At 47.0% G+C, this 17,261-nt stretch overlaps 1 protein-coding gene across 3 annotated transcripts in view; it reads left to right on the top strand.

Moving 5' to 3' along the window:
- The window catches only part of LAYN (layilin), an 88,379-nt gene extending 76,602 nt beyond the window's left edge, over positions 1–11,777 (top strand). For all 3 annotated transcript variants that reach the window (XM_085645809.1, XM_085645808.1, XM_085645807.1), the window contains one exon: positions 6,620–11,777. In XM_085645809.1, the coding sequence (XP_085501935.1) occupies positions 6,620–6,983 (364 nt within the window). In that variant the 3' untranslated portion in view covers positions 6,984–11,777. The remainder of the gene's footprint in view (positions 1–6,619) is intronic.
- The last annotated feature ends 5,484 nt before the right edge of the window (positions 11,778–17,261 follow it).

The following is a 17,261-nucleotide window of genomic DNA, read 5'->3' as shown; positions in this document are numbered from 1 at the left end:
GACCGCCAAGAAGACCGCCTTCAAGGACCGCCTAGACAACAACGCACACAACACCAAAGAGCTCTTCAGCATCGTGAAAGAACTCTCCAACCCCAGCTCCAACACCAACGACATCCCGCCATCTCAAGACCTGTGCGACTCCTTGGCCACCTTCTTCCACCGCAAGATCACTGACATCCACGACAGCTTCAACTCCGACCCCCTCACACCAACCACTGAATCCACCACCCCTGCGACTACCACTCGCACCAGTCGCCTGACCGTCTGGTCCATCGTCAGCGACGAAGACACCATCAAAACCATGAACTCCATCCACTCCGGATCCCTATCGGACCCCTGCCCTCACCACGTCTTCAACAAAGCCAGCGCAACCATCGTGCCCCACCTACGGAAAACAATCAACTGTTTCTTGGGGGTCATCCTCAACTCCACTCTCTCCATGACCAGGCAAGTCAACGCCGTCTCCGCGTCCTGCTTCAACACCCTCCGTATGCTCCGCAGGATCTTCAAATGGATCCCCCTCGACACGAGAAAAACCATTACCCAGGCCCTCATCACCAACAGACTCGACTACGGGAACGCCCTCTACTCAGAAACTACAAACAAGCTCCTGAGACGACTCCAACGCATCCAGAACGCCTCGGCCCGACTCATCCTCGACGTCCCCCGCTGCAGCCACATCACACTCCACCTGAGAGGCCTGCACTGGCTCCCCGTCAACAAAAGGATCACCTTCAAGCTCCTGATCCACGCACACAAAGCACTGCACAACACCGGACCCACCTACCTCAACAACCGACTCAGCTTCCACACCCCCACCCGAAGCCTCCGCTCAGCCAACCTCGCCCTCGCCACAGTCCCTCGCATCCGGTGGCAGATCTTTCTCCTACCTCGCCGCCAAGACCTGGAACACTCTCCCCACCATCCTACGACAGACCCAGGACCTCCTGGCCTTCAGAAGACTCCTCAAGACCTGGCTCTTCGACCAGTAGCACCCCCCCCCCCCCCCAGCGCCTTGAGACCCTCTCGGGTATGTAGGACGAGCCGAGTCCTTGCCTTGCAAGATGTGGCTTGTAAATCACACCAAAAACATTGTGTAAAAATATACATTTTTTAAATAAAGAAAAATTGAAATTCTTAACGTACGTTATTGTTTAAACTTAAGTATGTATGATGTTATTTGAAAATAATCTTTGCTATGCTTAGAAGCATTGTTGTATACCTCTTTGCGCTGTCGACATTCTCATCAGGCGGCCTTTGACGTTATCAGTTTTGCCGTGTGCGCTATATAAGGTTAATGGTATTGTTACACAGGAAGCACTCGTATTATTTATTACACTGTGCAGTTGTGGCGTTATTGTATAGCACTCATTAAAACAATCAGTTTCACAGTGTTCTCAAACTGGTCGTTGAGAGAAAATGAGGCAGTGTGAAGTTAAATGATTTGCCCAAGACCACACATATTTTGGTCTCGTGAGAAAACTGGGACTCGTGTCCGGGGTTTCCTATCCACATTGTGAAATCTGCCTCTGGACGGATGCCTCTCCTCTGATCTCCCCTTTAACAGCTAAGTGCTCACTTCTTTCTCGAGCTCAATTGGAACAGAACACTGTGTCCAATACAAATATGAAATCCAATCATTCCGATGCCAAGCGTAGACAAGCATTTCCAATTTGGAGCTATTGGCATTGTAAATGACAATGCCTTTTATGTATGTGTTTACAAAACCTCCAAGCACTATGGAAGCACCACTTGCTGGTTTTGTAAACACATAAATAAAAGGCATTGTCATTTACAATGCCTATAGCTCAAATTCTCGCAAATGCGAGACCTCTGTAGCAACTGCACTTTAGCTTTTAACTTGGTAATTAAAAAAAAAATATGGAAATTCTTGTGAATTAGAAAATCAGCATTTAGCGCTATATTTTAGCTGCGATAAAGTAGGGAATAGTGGAGGAGGAAGGAGAAGGTATAAGAGAAAGACTGTTTTAAGGAGGTTAGAAGAAAGAGATAGAGGGTGTGAGAGTGCAAGAGGGGAAAAGGGCTGCGAGCCAGTAAGATTTCATAGATACCGCAGTGAGGATGGAAGAAAGCGAGAGACTATTGCTGGAGGGAAATACAAACAAGCATTGGCATAGCCAATAGGTCTCGCCTTTGGGACCTTATAAGTGTTTAGCCATGCAACAATTGATGTTGTTGCACCAAGGATATTGTACTGCATAACTAAATACTTATACGGTTCTGAAGGCCAGAGCTATTGGCTATGCCAATGCTTGTATAAATACGCTGCCTTTGAAATATACTTTTTGGCTGTGCACTGGGAGAGGGCGTCCGACGTTACTCCCTCTGCACATCAACAAGCATTTATTTAAAAAAAATATACCAACTCGCTCAGTTTACTTTAACTGGTATCCTGTAGGTTGCTATATGGCACCTATAGCTGCAGGGCTCCCAGAGAAGGCCACGTTATTTGCTGCACCAGGCTTCCGGTTCTGCAGAGCTGTTCTCTTTTACAAAGCATCAAGAGCATTGGTCATATTGCCTCCACTGAAATGCAACAAGATTACAACTCCCAGACGCCTCCAGGTTGTTAAATGAAAACCTAGAACTGGAAGCACTGTATGTCCCTGTGACAGATTCTAGTCTGCTCATAGCCATAGTATGAGGCCATGCCAGCACAAAGCATGGCATACTAATTACATTGGTATTCTTAAGTGTGTAGAACAGAGGTAGAATGTGTATTAATCACACCACAGCTCGTTTGACTGTCAGCACTGGAGAGGAAACAAGCATTAAAAATGCAATAGGTCTCGCCTTTTATTAAGTTAAAGCCATTTGCTTAGCTATACAATACCATTAGCAAAGCAAATGGTTTTAACTTAATCAAATGCGAAACCTATTGCATTTTCAATGCTTGTTTATCCCTGCCTTCTCCCCTTGTCACTGTCTTTACATCATTCTCCTCCTCCTCTTTTCCTCTTTCGTGTTTTTCTCTCTCTTGCTTTGGGTTAAAGTCTGAAGAGGAAAATGGAAAAAAAGATCGCCAGTGAGCCCCACCTGCGTTTACTGGCTCGGCACTGTGCAGTATCCCCCATCATGTGCGAGCTCGGCGGGGGCTTCCACTGGCTGGGAGATTTGGGCTCACGGTTGCCCTTACTTGTCACATCCTGGATTTGCATGATGGGGACTACATTCTTCCCGAAGGTCATCCCGCTCACTAGCTAGTAGAACTTTACACATGGTTACATAATGCGACCCTTGATGTTTTGTTTGGGACTAGGACAAATATTTGAGAATGCAATATAATTAGGCTTTCCTGTTTTCAGTTTCTATTTTTGGTAAATTCTGGTGGTGTTTTTTCAGTGTTTTCCAGTGATTTCCATACCTCAAAAAAACAGTGCTTTTCAGTGTTTACTCATTTTCGCGCTATAAGAAAGAACTGAAACAGTGTTTTGCCTGTGTTTATGGAATTCTTTGCTTTAATGATTGATTTTTCCATTTTTCTTAAGAAATTGTATACTGCTCTACATTTCAGAAGCTTAATACAGTCATTAAAAAATTTCCATTGTCCTTTGATTCTGCAGCTCAGATTTAACAAGCATTTGCAATGCAATAGGTCTTGCATGTATGCGAGTTTAAGCTATTGGCATTGTAAATGACAAAGCCTTTTATTTATGTTTTAAAAACAAAAACAAAAATAAAAGGCATTGTTATTTGCAATGTCAATAAATCAAACTTGCGTAAATGCAAGACCTATTGCATTGAAAATGCAAATGCTTGTTTAAAGGAAAGCGTGAATTGGTCACTCAGCTAGTGTTTGTCAATAAATATACGTAGAGAATTTTTTTAAATCCGATTATGAAATTGCAGTGTGGCCGAAGGGGCATATGCAAGTCAAAAAAATGGGGTTAGGTAAAAGACTTCCTCTAGCAACAAAAAAATAATAAATATTTGGAGCTTTGTTGTTGCACTTGACTTTTTTTGTCCAACAGTGATGGTAGCTTTTGCTCTTTTGCCTGCTCTCCAACAGGATTGTGTAGCAAGTGCTGAAATGCAATAAAGTACTGTTAGGTGCATCATGTGCTGGGTGGCGTGTGTTGTGGACTCCAGCAACACGTGGAAGGCTTGGGAAGGGAACAGTATGCTGGGGAGGAAGAGGCATTGTATTACCATATTTGTTAACAGTTAATGCAGAGATGCATGGAGAACATGTAGATGTTTGTAGGATTATAAAGAGAGTTTTGAACTGTGTATACTTCCTCATAGATCGTTACTTCTACAGCAATAAAATGAAAGCAGCTAGATTTGCACAATTCTCGTGGAATTACCTTTGGCACCTGCTGCGCAGTTGTACACCCTCACCACTCTATTACTTTTGTCTACCTCCACACACCTCTTCGCCCTTAGACTCGAAAGACTCGTTTTAGAGGGTGAGCACACTGAAATCATGGAGGATGGACACATTTAGGTAATGTGCGGAAGGTTACCAGGTCAGGTGAGGTCAATGAAATTGATGGGCGGCATTTTGCTCGTTTTGGACGGTGAAAATGAATCCAAGAAGGGGGATTCCCTCCAAAAGAGGGTGGGAGTTGTGAAGTATTTTCTACGGTTCGGCATAGTAGAAGTGTAATTCCCACAGAAATAATGCACCGCAGACTCTTAAAAGCTGCACAACCACTACACAAAGAACATAACACTTATCCAAGACCATAAACCCTAAAAAAGGTCAAAGGTAAAACCAATTTCCTCCAAAGAAGCTGCTTTTCACAAGCATTCTGCTATAACAATATTAACAAAAAAGAACTATATGTGTGCGCAAAAAACACACTGAATTGTCTTCTTGCCCTTTATAAATAACATTACTCGACGCAATAGTTAGGTTGGCCCTGCAGCAATTCACACCTCTTTGTCACCACATTTCTCTGGAAGCAGCTCTCAACTTGCTGAGGTGCTCAAGAATGCACCTGTTGATCCTGTGCTGGTATCAATAGTAAAGCTCTGAACGCTGAACCCGCGAGGTATCTCCCCATTCGTTTTGAAGGATAGGCGCTACAACCTAGTATGGCTGTGCTCCCCTCGCCTTGTGCTTTCTGTGCACGGTACAAGCCACACTCCCCCTGCCCACAGGTCACTGTTTACACAGGGTTCGAGTGTGGCTCGTGAGACATCTGTATTTTTTCAGGGGGTTGAATAAATGCGTATGCCGGGAATGTACAGTGCAGGGTGATCAGATAGCTGTGTTTTTTTAAACTCACCAAGCTAAACAGCCCAGGTATTATTTCAACCACCGAGCTAGGAACGTGAATACTTATAGTGTTCACATCATTTACACAATCACGGCCAAGAGGGTGCAAGCAAATGGTTTTATGACTCGAGGTCAGCCTGTCAATAGGAGAAGAGAAATTAATTGCACTGAGGAAAAAAACTGTGTAATTACATAACTGCGGGGAATGCGTTGCTTGAAAAACGGATGCATTAAAAGTCAGTTTGCACTTGTTCGCACTTGTCAACATTTCAGATAGTCTTGCCAAGATTTTTTAGACATTTAACTTGGTAGTTTGTCAGCGAGACCGGAGATGAAGCAGCCGATCCTGTTGTGTGGGGCGGGGGGGGTGGGGGGTAGGGGTGGAAGTCCGAATTCGAGCATTGTACATTCGGTGTCTCTTTAAATAGTATTCTAACTCCATGGTAATGAGGCTACTGTTCTGAAGGATGTTTTACAACTGCTACACTCCTTCTCCAGTCTCCATTATTTATAGGCAGAATATGTCATGGACGCTCGTAATTTGGAGATAATAGCAAATATACAACCCAGTTAAAAAACAAGAAAGAAACTAGAGCGTGCCGCCTCTCTCTCCAGTGCCGCGCCCCCCCCCCCCCCCCCCGGCGCGCACTCCTTTATGAACAACAACAAAGCCTTGTTAAGTAAATGGTCTTTTTAAAGACCTGTGAAGTACTCAGGTGCGGCCGGCCGCAGTAAGACAGACAGCAGACAACAAGAGGTCCTCTCCCCCCACGTGAGCCAGGCAGGGGGCCTGGTGTTGCTCTGGCCCTTAGGCCATTCACACCTCGGCTCCCCATGTGCAAAAGCAGTGTTTTCCCCTGACACCTCCGCGCCAGGCTACCACAGGCAGGCCAATGTTTGTAATGCTTTGGCGCCAGCAGGTGGCCAAGTAGCTCAACAACTATGAAAATCAGTGACACTCGGTTTAAACTATGTCAGCTGATTTTCATTCGGTAGGGTACTGTCGGGGAGAGTCGGTTTTAACCGAATTCCAGACAGCCTAAATATAATGCATAAACTTTTGAAATAACAGATTTCTTTGTCAAAGATAGTAATCCTGAGTCAGGTTCATATTCGCTACATATATTAACATACAGTGTGCTTTGTGTTGTACTGTTGCCACTTAGCAGTGTAACGACAATAACCAGAGGTTGAAGTGCATTCAAAAACTATGACAGCTATGATGAGTGCAATGGTGGTGGTGTCAGCGAATTTGGGGGTGAGACACCAAGAAGTATTGGGACTGTTGGTGTAAAATAAATAAGATTGGGAACTTCGTTCCCAATATATTCCACCCGTTTCACCCACAATAACATTCTGTTTGCTTCTTTCAAGGCATCATGAAAGAACGGACCCTGTCGTGAAGGAGCACAACTTCTGGATGTCCCCCCATAGGACGAACAGCCCAAATCTCGAGGTGTACAACGTCATCAAGAAGCAGAACGAGGCAGACTTGGCCGGGACCAGGCCGGACATCAGAAATACATCCTTCCGTGCCACTTCTGGTGACCTTTCCCCTCCTGACGACCTCTCAGGAGACTATGACAACATGGCCGGCAATGCCTCGGAAAGCGGGTTTGTGACTCTGACGAGCACAGAAAGCGGATTTGTGACCAATGAACTCTATGAGCTGTGCAGCGACCGAGTGGGGAGAAGCGTAGAATCCGCATGGGTTGAGAATGAAATATATGGTTATTAGAAACACATATTAACGTCGTGGACTTGAATTATAGAGCAACCAATCAACGTTATGCAGACAAACCTTGTTGATATGTCTGAAGACCACATTCAACCTGCCTCAAATCTTGCCCATCCTTTCTCTTCCTTGACTATCAAACAGTGATTGGCTGCTTCGTAATAAGACAATGATCATCCTACAGCAATGGTTATGAAACAGAGAGTTCTCCTCTACCAACAGTAACATAAACAAAGATGAGTCCTAAAAAATATCGAGTCCACTATCTGTGGAGTGTTGGACGATGGTCTCTCTACTTCCGTTATTGCACGCACAATTACATTTTTAGGTATGGCTTAAGGAAGGTCCAGCTCTTTATTTGAATGACCTTTTATAAATAAAGTAATGATGCACTAAAGAAAATTGTAATGTTTCCTGTAAATTTCCATGCGTATTTTTCAATCCAAGAGACATGCCATTCCTTGGATGTGGTTTGTTCCATTGGCAGCAATAAGGGCATTATGAAATAAAAAGAAGGATGGAAGCAATTGGCTTTCAAGGAGGCATTAATATTCTGCTGGACGAACATTACTTCCATTATTAGGTCTCGCCTAGGCAGCGCTTGCACTGTCTCTTCAAGACATGTTGTATTCAGAATATGGGTTTCAAGCTCCATCAATTTTCCCACCCATATAGTTTACTGGCTCCTTTGGCTGTCTTTTGGAAATGGTTTCTTTTCATTGGTTAATTTGTTTAGTAGTTTCTCCTTGGTACCTCATTTTCTCCTGTTGTAACCTCCCATAAGAACTGCCCCTGTTACATGTCTTGTTACTCAGTATGTTTTATTTACAGTTTGTTAGCTCTATTTTCTTAAATCACTTTCTCCTAGCTGCTGTTGCAGGCACGACAGGCTATCCTGCTTCCCAACCCACCCTGTTTTTCCTGACTCACCGTGACGCACGATCATGGACGCTGCGCTTTATCTTTTAAAGATGCTCCCTCCCCTTCCCGCTTCTCTGCCAGCCTCTGCCCTTTATGCTAGGTAAGACTTTTAAATTAGTTGGTTTCTCTTTAAGCGGCCATGCACCTTTCTTTAGTTTTGCACAGTGCGGCACTCCTGCACATACTATGCTGCTTCACAGCAGGCCGCCGTGCTTCATACTCGCTAACACTTTTAAATTAGTTGCTTTAACCAAAAACGCACCTTTGTTTTGGATGGTGTGGCACTCCTGCACGCTATGCCACTTCACAGCCAGTCGCCGCGCTTCATTCTTGGTGACACTTTTACATTAGTTGCTTTAAATGACCATGCACCTTTGTTTTGCACGGCACTCATGCACACGCTATGCCCTGTTGAGCGCAGCACGCCGTCCTTTATCCACAAAACATGGCGACCACGCAGCTTTGTTTTGTTTTATTTGCAGCCACTACAAGCTCTTCCGCTTACCAACCCGGCCTATTTCCCAGACTCAAGACCGGCACCGTAATAATAGATGCCATACTTTCTCTTTTAAAGACACTCCCTGCCCGCTTTATGGCCGCCGTGCTTCATGCTTGGTAAAAGTTTGAAATCAGTTGTTTTATCTTTAGGCTACCGCATGCTTTACCTTTTAATCGCCAGCACGGTGTAAGTGCGGGACGCCGCACTTTCTCTTTTAAAAACACTCCCTCCCCGCTTTACGGCCGGCCGTCATGCTACATTCTTGGTAAGAGTTTTAGATTATTTGCTTTATCTTTAAGCAACCGCGCACCTTAACTTTTAATCACCAACGCGGTATAAATGCATCTAGCATGTTCTCCAGCTTTTCCAAGGTCCTGGGCCCTACTACCCCATCCATTTACCTGCATAGGAAGGAACCATAGTCTTCAACTATCCTGCAAAGTCTTTGCTGCCTAAGGTGGGGCGAGCAGCTCCACCAGTCTATAGGCACAACCGTCATCATGCTGCGTATCTGTTCTACTGTGTAGGGGGTGAAAGAAGTCTCTTTCTACCCCACACACTCCATACCACCTCACCGGCTGGAACAATAAACACTCCTTTTAGCCCACTTGCCTACTTTATAGACCATTTTCTTTCCCTATCCGCCCCTGCTAAAGGGCAGTATCAGTGCCTTATGCTCCCTTGTGTGTCTCCTACTGCCTCAAAGCAAGGTAAGGTGTCCTCCAGTCCCATCATCCCATGTAGTTGGTTCCACCACATAACCAGTATGGCTCTTATTATATGCTCCTGTAAATATGCTTTTTGATCTGATTTCCTGTGCACCCATATGCTCTAAACACCAGGGTCTTCTTATCGCCTCCTTGTCCATCTGTGGGTAATACATACATACATCACTGCTGCAGTTTAAGGAAAGTGCATGTCTCCATCATGATTCCAGTTTCAGAAGTGTTTGTTTAGAAAAGCTCAAAGGTCAGATCGCAGTTCTAGCCCCTCCATATATGCGAAACACAGAAGAGGGACTAGCACAGTCCATCCACTCAACCCACCCATTCATTGCTCACAGTATTTCTTCTGAAAAATGAGGATGCAGATCAAAACCTCCCTACACCCTGTGCCTAACCATGACATCATTGGCAAAGAATCACAGGAGCAAAAAGAACCCGTGCTCCTAAAGGAAGGATTTTGTTTTGCATATTCAAACTTTTCAATAAGCTGTAATGATCTTAAGTTAAAAACATTTACATTACAACGCAAATAGCTCTAACTCTAAAAAATGCGAGACCTATTGCATTGCAAATGCTTGTTTTTAAAAGCTACTAAATGTATGGTAAGTTTGGCAGAAAGCAGTCATGTGTACACAACTAAAGGACTGTAGGTGACTGTTGAGGTTGACCAGGTCAACTTATAATAATATTATATCCACTACATTGGCCACCACTATATCACAAGTTAAATATACAATTAGTATTCTTAATGCCACATATACTTGAGTATAGATAAATATAGGTGGAGTTGGAAATAGTAATCAGAGACTTGTCTAACAATTAATTGGGTTGGCCGATGTAGGGAATGCAATATTTTCATGTGATATATTGCATACAATATAGTGACCTACAACCCATCTAAAGGCATTGATGGCGTGCTGCTACTGCTTGGTCGATGGAGCATGGTAAGCATACATAAGGTAGGGGTGAAACCTCAAGCAAAAGGTTACATAATGCAGAAGTTTTTCCATTTATCAAAAGGCATGGGTTCAGAGCTGGTGTAAAGGCAAGGTTAAAATGGAAAGGGGCGTGTGGTGTGGGAAATGTAGTTAGGGTTAAATGCTTTGTTAAGGTGTCCCAGACTGTTAGTGTAGTACTTGAGTGCTGGGGTGCTGATACATACTTCTGGGGGCCTGTTCTACTTAGGCTTTCACGCCAGGTCCCAAACAGTTATCCCTACCACTGCATAATCCTGTTGCGCCCATGGTTTATTGGAAATCTGAGAAAATGTGTAGCTGGGCTGCCCTGTAATATTTTTAGAAATCTGGAAGAACCAGTTACTGTAGTATAGAGGATGTGGTGTGACAGACAGTGATGGTTAATCAGCGCTGGCTCAATATCACTTAATCTCCCCCATGCCTACAAATGTGTCCTTATGTTATGTTATGTAACTGGTGCCCTTATGTAATGTAGCTGGTGCTCATGTAAAGTGCTCCAATAACTGCGGGTCGAGTTTGCGCTTAATGAAACTGCAAAGAACCCCCCTTCCCCCCACACACAGAACTTTATAAACTAATCTGGCTTGACTGCTTTGCCAGATGAATTTCAAAGTTTTAAAAAATATTATTTTGCATAAATTATTATTTGCCGTTATGCATAATATAACATATGTAGCTGCAGGTTCATTCTAAGAAACTTTATCCATATAATACTCAGACCAGTATAATAAGTCTCAAGCAACAAGATACATTCTTCAAGACGTCACATCTTTTAACATTTAAATAGGGCTGCATAGCCTCATATCAAGCTATGCAACAGATCTTCATCGTTATAAGATAGATATTAGAATCAACAATCTGCATTATAGAATCTAGACATTTCGCTAAATTGCTGAGTAAGTAACCTCAATCTTGGTTCAGATCCTACACCATCAACCTCCCCCAGTATCTTCTTATATATGTGATCCTTCTCCTGAGATGATGTGCATCCAAGCAAAAGTGCACATTGTCTGACATCAGCAGGCATTGATCATATGAATATCACTCTTTGAGTTACTAAATATGGATTCCATACCAAGTTGAATGCGTTCAATTGATCATTTACCATGCATATGATTTTTTCACAAAACACAATCCATCACATCTCTTTCCACCATTCTTCTAATGTCTGCACAGATGCTAATCTCCAGTGGCTAGTATACAGATATTTTGGCTGCCGTTAACACAATTTCCAGCCTTCTGCTACAGTGCATATTAAGTTCTACCACGTAATATGGGCAGATGTACTGATGGTATCTTACACAGGACCAATCCTGTATGCCTAACATATGGCACAAGGGTAACAATGAGAGACATCACTAAAGAGGTGGCGGCAGCCATTTTGGGACTCGGTTGAGATAAAAAGGTAAACAAATATATAAGGGGGCAGGGTAGGGATACCGTACTTCCCCTAGGCCGAATGTGGGGGTCCCAGGGGCCAAAAAGATTGATTTTGTGTTTTTTACAGCAAATATATATATTTTTTAAATATCTGTTTCATTGGCATTTATGATATTGTCTTCAATACAATCAATGTAAGCTCAAAACCACAGTACTAATACAATTCTTAAAACCATGTCAGATATCAATCTCAATTACATATATAAGTACAAATTAAACAGTAGTGGTTTCAACATCATGTTTCCCTGTGTTTCTCTCCAGTGTGGTGTTAGTTATCCTCCAGGTTTTCACTAATGCTTATTAATTCTCTGCTGCAGCGGGGTGCTTTTTATGGAGTATCTAGGTCTGCTGTCAGCCTTGATTGTCCAATATTTACTTGCTCTGAACAATGTTCATATAGCTGCCTTACAGTAACTCAATAAGAAATAGGGAGAAGAAGAAAAAACAAACTCAGTGCATCTAAAACACAATTTAGACACTCAACTAAAACTTATTTAAATCCACCAGGGGTCCTCTGTCAATCGGTATGTCTGAAACTGCTCGACTGGTTCTTCTATCGGGCCGGGGGCCCCAAGGGGGGAGAAGAGAGGTTGAAAGCAATGAGGGCCCACAGAATGTTGGGGCAAGGACCAGTACCAAATAAACCGAAGAAAACGACGGTGTCATCCAGGTGCTGTGGCGCCCTGGGGCTAAGCTTACCCTCTTCCCAGGATCCCAGAGTATCACAGGGGTTCTGCAATAACCCTTGTGAATTTAGTGGGCACGTATCTCTTCTATACCCTCAGACTCCGATGAGCTCCTCTGTGAGCCTCAGTCAGGTGTATCACGTGTGTCCCAAGCTCTCAGTACGTCAGACCATGGTTCCGCCAGGGGTTTGCGCCGTTTCGTGATCTTATCCACCCGGATCAGAGCTTTTTCCTCTGCCCTGGCCCAACAGGAAACATCATTTTCCCAGTCTACTATTAAAGGGATCGTCTTTGCCTTCCATCTGAGCGCTATTCTCCTTTTAGCCAGGAGGAAAGCCAGGTCTACAAACCTACGACCCATTCTTTTGGATTTCGGTCTCGGGGAAAAAGCCCAGAAGGCACATCTCCGTGGAGCATGTCAGTTTACAAGTCAAAACCTCATTTACGGTATCTACAATATTGGTCCAGTAATTTCTGAGTCCAGGACAAGCCTGTATCATATGATCAAAGTCAGAGTCTATTTGCGAGCATCTGGCGCAGGCGTGGTCTTCTCTGCCGTATACTACGTTCAGCCCATGAGGGGTGAGGTAGGTTCTATGGAGTATGTTGAATTGTATGAGTTTAAAGACGGCACTCCTGGACACTTTTGTGGGGCTTTCCATGACCTTCTTCCACTCGCTCTCAGTCAGCTGCCTAGTCAGTGTGCCCTCCCATCTCTCTTGTAGTCTGAGCAAAGGCCGATGGGTCATTTCAGTTATGGCCAGGTACAACCATTTTACCAGGTGTCCTGCCGAGCCCAAAGGCACCATCGCCTGGAAGGCCATATGAGTGGGAGGTTCTTTCGTGTCAACTCCCCATAGCACTATCAAGGCCCCCGTATCTTATGATAATTCCGAAACTGTCCGGGGGGCAAGTCATGGTATTCTAGAAACTCATTTAAAGGGAGCAGTTCGCAATCCCGATAGCAATCCCCGATCAATAGCACTCCTGCCTCCTCCCAACTCTGTAATTGGCGCTGTGTAAGAGGGGGCCCATCTCTGCTTGTGGTAGTCCCGTGAGTGGTAAATTTGGTGTGTAAAGCGGTGCATCTCTAGTTCTCGCCGTGCATCGATCCCAACACGTTACCGCCACTGAAAGTAGTATCCCCATGTGTTTGATCTTCTGGCAAGGGCTGAGCATTCTAGGGAACAAAGCCCCTTGTGCAGTGCTATCTGGAAGTGATAGAGTCTCAAGTCCCCTTCCATCCAGCCATCTGGCCATCCACTGAAGCTGTGCCGCCAAATAGTAGGCTTCAAAGTCAGGAGCACCCAGCCCTCCACTGGAAAGTGGCAGTCGCAGTGTTTGTAAGGATACCCTATTATGTTCCCCATCCCACACCAAGTCTCTCAATAATGTTTCTAGGGTCTTAAACCAGCTTTTCGGGATCACTACTGGCAGGTTAACAAAGAAAAACAAGAGTCTTGGCAATATCACCATCTTGGACAACGTCACTCTGGCCATTACCGGCAGCTTGAGCGAACGCCAGAAGGACACATTGGCCCGCAGCGCTCTCAGGGCACCTCCAAGGTTCTCTTCTAACATGTCTACCTGACGGTTATAGACCTGTATTCCCAGGTATCTGAAAGAGCTCCGTGTCCATTCCAGATCTGGTGGGAAGTTCAACGGCCGGTCAAGAGCAGGACTTAACAGGAACACACATGTTTTTTTTGTTTACACGCAGTCCTGAGATGTCAGCAAATTCTTCTAGGATGCGCAGCACTATCGAGATCCCACGCGATCCGTTACGGAGCTAGACCAATATGTCGTCCACATATAACGAAACTATATTGTCAGTCCCATCAATAGCCAATACGAGGTTTTCACCCTCTTGCCTGAGCCGCTCCGCCAAGGGCTCCATTGCCAGAGCAAAGAGCAACAGCGACAGGGGACATCCCTGGCGAGTTCCTCTGTAAATACCGTGCTACCTGTACGTTCTCCAGCTCTGGGACTCTCGTATAAAAGACGGACCCACTCCAACCAACCATTCCCATCTTTCCCATTTCCGCCAGTAAAAAAAATCCCATCTCAAGGATTCAAAGGCCTTTTCCAGGTCTACAGCCACTACTACGCCTTCAGGGTACCCCACCAGGTCTCTGTGGATCAAAACATTATATAATCTCCGCAAATTAGTAGAGGTGGAACGTGAGGGGATAAATCCACACTGGTCAGTGTGGACCAATCTCTGCATCTGCGGCAACAACCGAGATGCCAGCACTTTGCTCAAGATCTTAAAGTCAAGGTTTAGCTTTGACAGTGGTCGGAATTCTGTCACGTCTGCTACCTCTTTCTTCGTTTTTGGTGAAGGAATCACTAACGCCTCTCTGATCGATGGTGGCAGTTGTTTTTCCCCTAATGCCGCTGCATACACCTGCTCCAGCCTCAGGGCCAATAATTCCACGAAGGAAGCGTAAAATTTGTCTGGGAGGCCATCAGGCCCAGGCATTTTCCCCCGCGCCATTCCTTTAATGGCCGCTCTGAGTTCTCCCGCTTTTACCGGTAGCGCCAGAGTATCCAGAGTGTCCTGGTCTAATTCTTGAAGTCTCAACCCTTCCAGATATTCCGTTAATCTATCTTCCCATATGTGCCCCGGTTTCCCATATAGTTTCTCATAATATTCCCAGGACAAGTCGTTAATGCCCCTCGGAGAGCAAAGTACACTTCCCCCCGCATTACTAACGCTTGGGATTGGACCTCCCCTGCTGTCCGGTCTGATCAACCAGGCCAATAGCCTCCCCGCCTCACTGCCCTCCACATGTTGACGTTCTTGGTATACCCGATAATCGAATGTCCTCAGCCTATCCCATATGGAGTTATAAGTACTCTTCACATCTGCTAGTTGTCTCTGCGCGTCAGTCCCTCCCTCAGTCTCTCTGTCCAGTGCCAGAATCTGAATCTCCAGGGCTTCAAACTCCCTGGTGATCTCCCTTCTCGCTCCCACCACTTGTCCCAGACACTGTCCTCGGATTACCACTTTAAATGCATCCCATTATACTAAGAGGGAGCTAGCGGTCCCCTGGTTGTTCTCATAGTAAGCGGCAATAGCATCCGAGAGACGCTGTTTAAAGCTTTCATCCTCTAATAGGGTGGGGTCTAGATGCCACAACAGGGTGGGGGCCCTCTCGGGGCGAATCGCAGTAGCAGGGGGCCTGTGATCAGATATAGATCTCCCCAGGTATTCAGCATTGGATAACATCTGGGCCATTCGGGGGCGTGGCTTGGCGAGCCAAGATGGTGGACGCACTCTGAGTGTGCTCCCGGACCCCTCCGCCATCCGCTCATGATCCGCCCATCTAGAGAGCCATCCGACCCTTAAACTGGTGGCCGGGTCGCTGTCATACTTCTGGCTGCAGGATTTTCATTTATGTGACGCCTTTGCGCCGGGCTCGGCCTCCCGGCGGGGACCTGCATTCAAGATGGCGGCTCCCCCACGCTGATCGGCGCGTCCTGTGGCCTTCGGACCTCGCTGGTTGTTCCCCGGTCTGAGTCCTCTGCACATTAGGAGGGGCCCCCTCCCCCGTGATCGGGGGGTCCGGAGTTGAGCTGTGAGCTCCGGAGCGCTGCCTGTGCATTTCTCCGGTTTTAACGTTTTGGAGTGGGCGGCTGTGAGGGTCTGGCCTGACCCGCTGATCCTGTGTCTGCCGTGGTCGGCGCGGGGGCTGCCCCCTCGGCCTCAGCCCGCTGGAGACTCCTGCTGCCGCTCCCTGGTGCCCCCGTGGCGCGGCTGACCCATCGACCGCCACCTCGGGCGGTGGAGACTGGAGGGCCTGGCTGCTCATCAGACGGCCGGAAGATCCTTGCCTGACCGCGGCAGCCAGCTGCATCTGGCGTTGTGCGGCCCTCTACCTGTGTCCACCCGTACTGCGGAGCCTGGAGGCCCGACGGGGCTGCCGTGGTGCTGCCTGCTGTCTCTGGTCGTATGGGGCTGCTGGTTAGCGGTGTCGGCCGCTGGAAGAGAGGTCTGCGTGCAAGGAGGCCTGACGCTGCACTGCCTCAGCAGCTGGCGGCACCTGAGAAAGCAGGAATGACTTTTTCCCACGGACCTCTTGGAGGGGCACGGGGTGCAGAGGCGTGTTAAGGGTCTCCCATCGCCTGTCAAAGACACTTCTCCGCGAGACCCTTAACCAAATGAGTGGTTTATTGTGATGACGCCCAAGGCACTTGCAGCCCTGGTTTCACTTTGCCTTCTAATGACCTCTATGTAAGGAAAGGCTGGCGCTGAGACGTCGGACTACCTGGGGGACATCGCCGGTGCCACTGGGCGGTCTGCTGAGAACGAAGTTCCCCCCCCGCCGCCCCCTGGGCCCAGGCAGCATCTCTGGGATCGGAGAACCTACGGAGAAAACGTGGGGGAGGCCTGCACGATTCCTGTTTGCCATTGCTGAACCTGAGGCCCGTGCTGCTGCTGTGGGCGCCGCTGACGGTTGGTGGGAGCTCTGTGGCGGACGGCGAATTCCTGCGCCTTGGACTGGAGGTAAGGAGTGGGGGTGCTGAGGCATCTGAGTTTGGGTGGAGGATTCGGCCGTCGGTCGGGCGGCAAGCGGGTGCGTGGGGCCCTGGTTAGCACGGCATCCTTCCCTACACCCGATCTCCTCCCCCTCTCCCCCATTCCCGGTGCGCCTCCTGCGACCTGCTGGACCTCTCTTCTCCTGGCCTGGCGCTGCCCATTACTGCGCTCCTGTGGTCTCCTGCCACGTCAGTCCTGGACCCGCTACTATCCCTGTGGACATTGTGTGAAACCACCCTGTGGAACATCCGTGGCCCTCGTGGGGGGATCCCTGTTTAGCCCTGGAGCGGGGCCCTTCTCCCTCCCTCCTCCTCGACTCCAGCCGCGCATCTCAGGCGGCGGCACCTTGGCCCACGCCAAGGCCTGCGCTAGCTGCTTGTCCCGGCTGACCCACTGCTCACCCGCTCTGGCTTGTTGACTTCTCACTGTGGGGTCTGTCTGTGGGGACAAGAGGAATCCTTGACTCCCAGGAGCCGCCATGGGTAGAACA

This window comes from Triturus cristatus, chromosome 3_1 (assembly GCF_964204655.1).
Source record: "Triturus cristatus chromosome 3_1, aTriCri1.1, whole genome shotgun sequence".
Classification (NCBI taxonomy): domain Eukaryota; kingdom Metazoa; phylum Chordata; class Amphibia; order Caudata; family Salamandridae; genus Triturus; species Triturus cristatus.
This window is presented reverse-complemented; position numbering and strand designations above follow the sequence as displayed.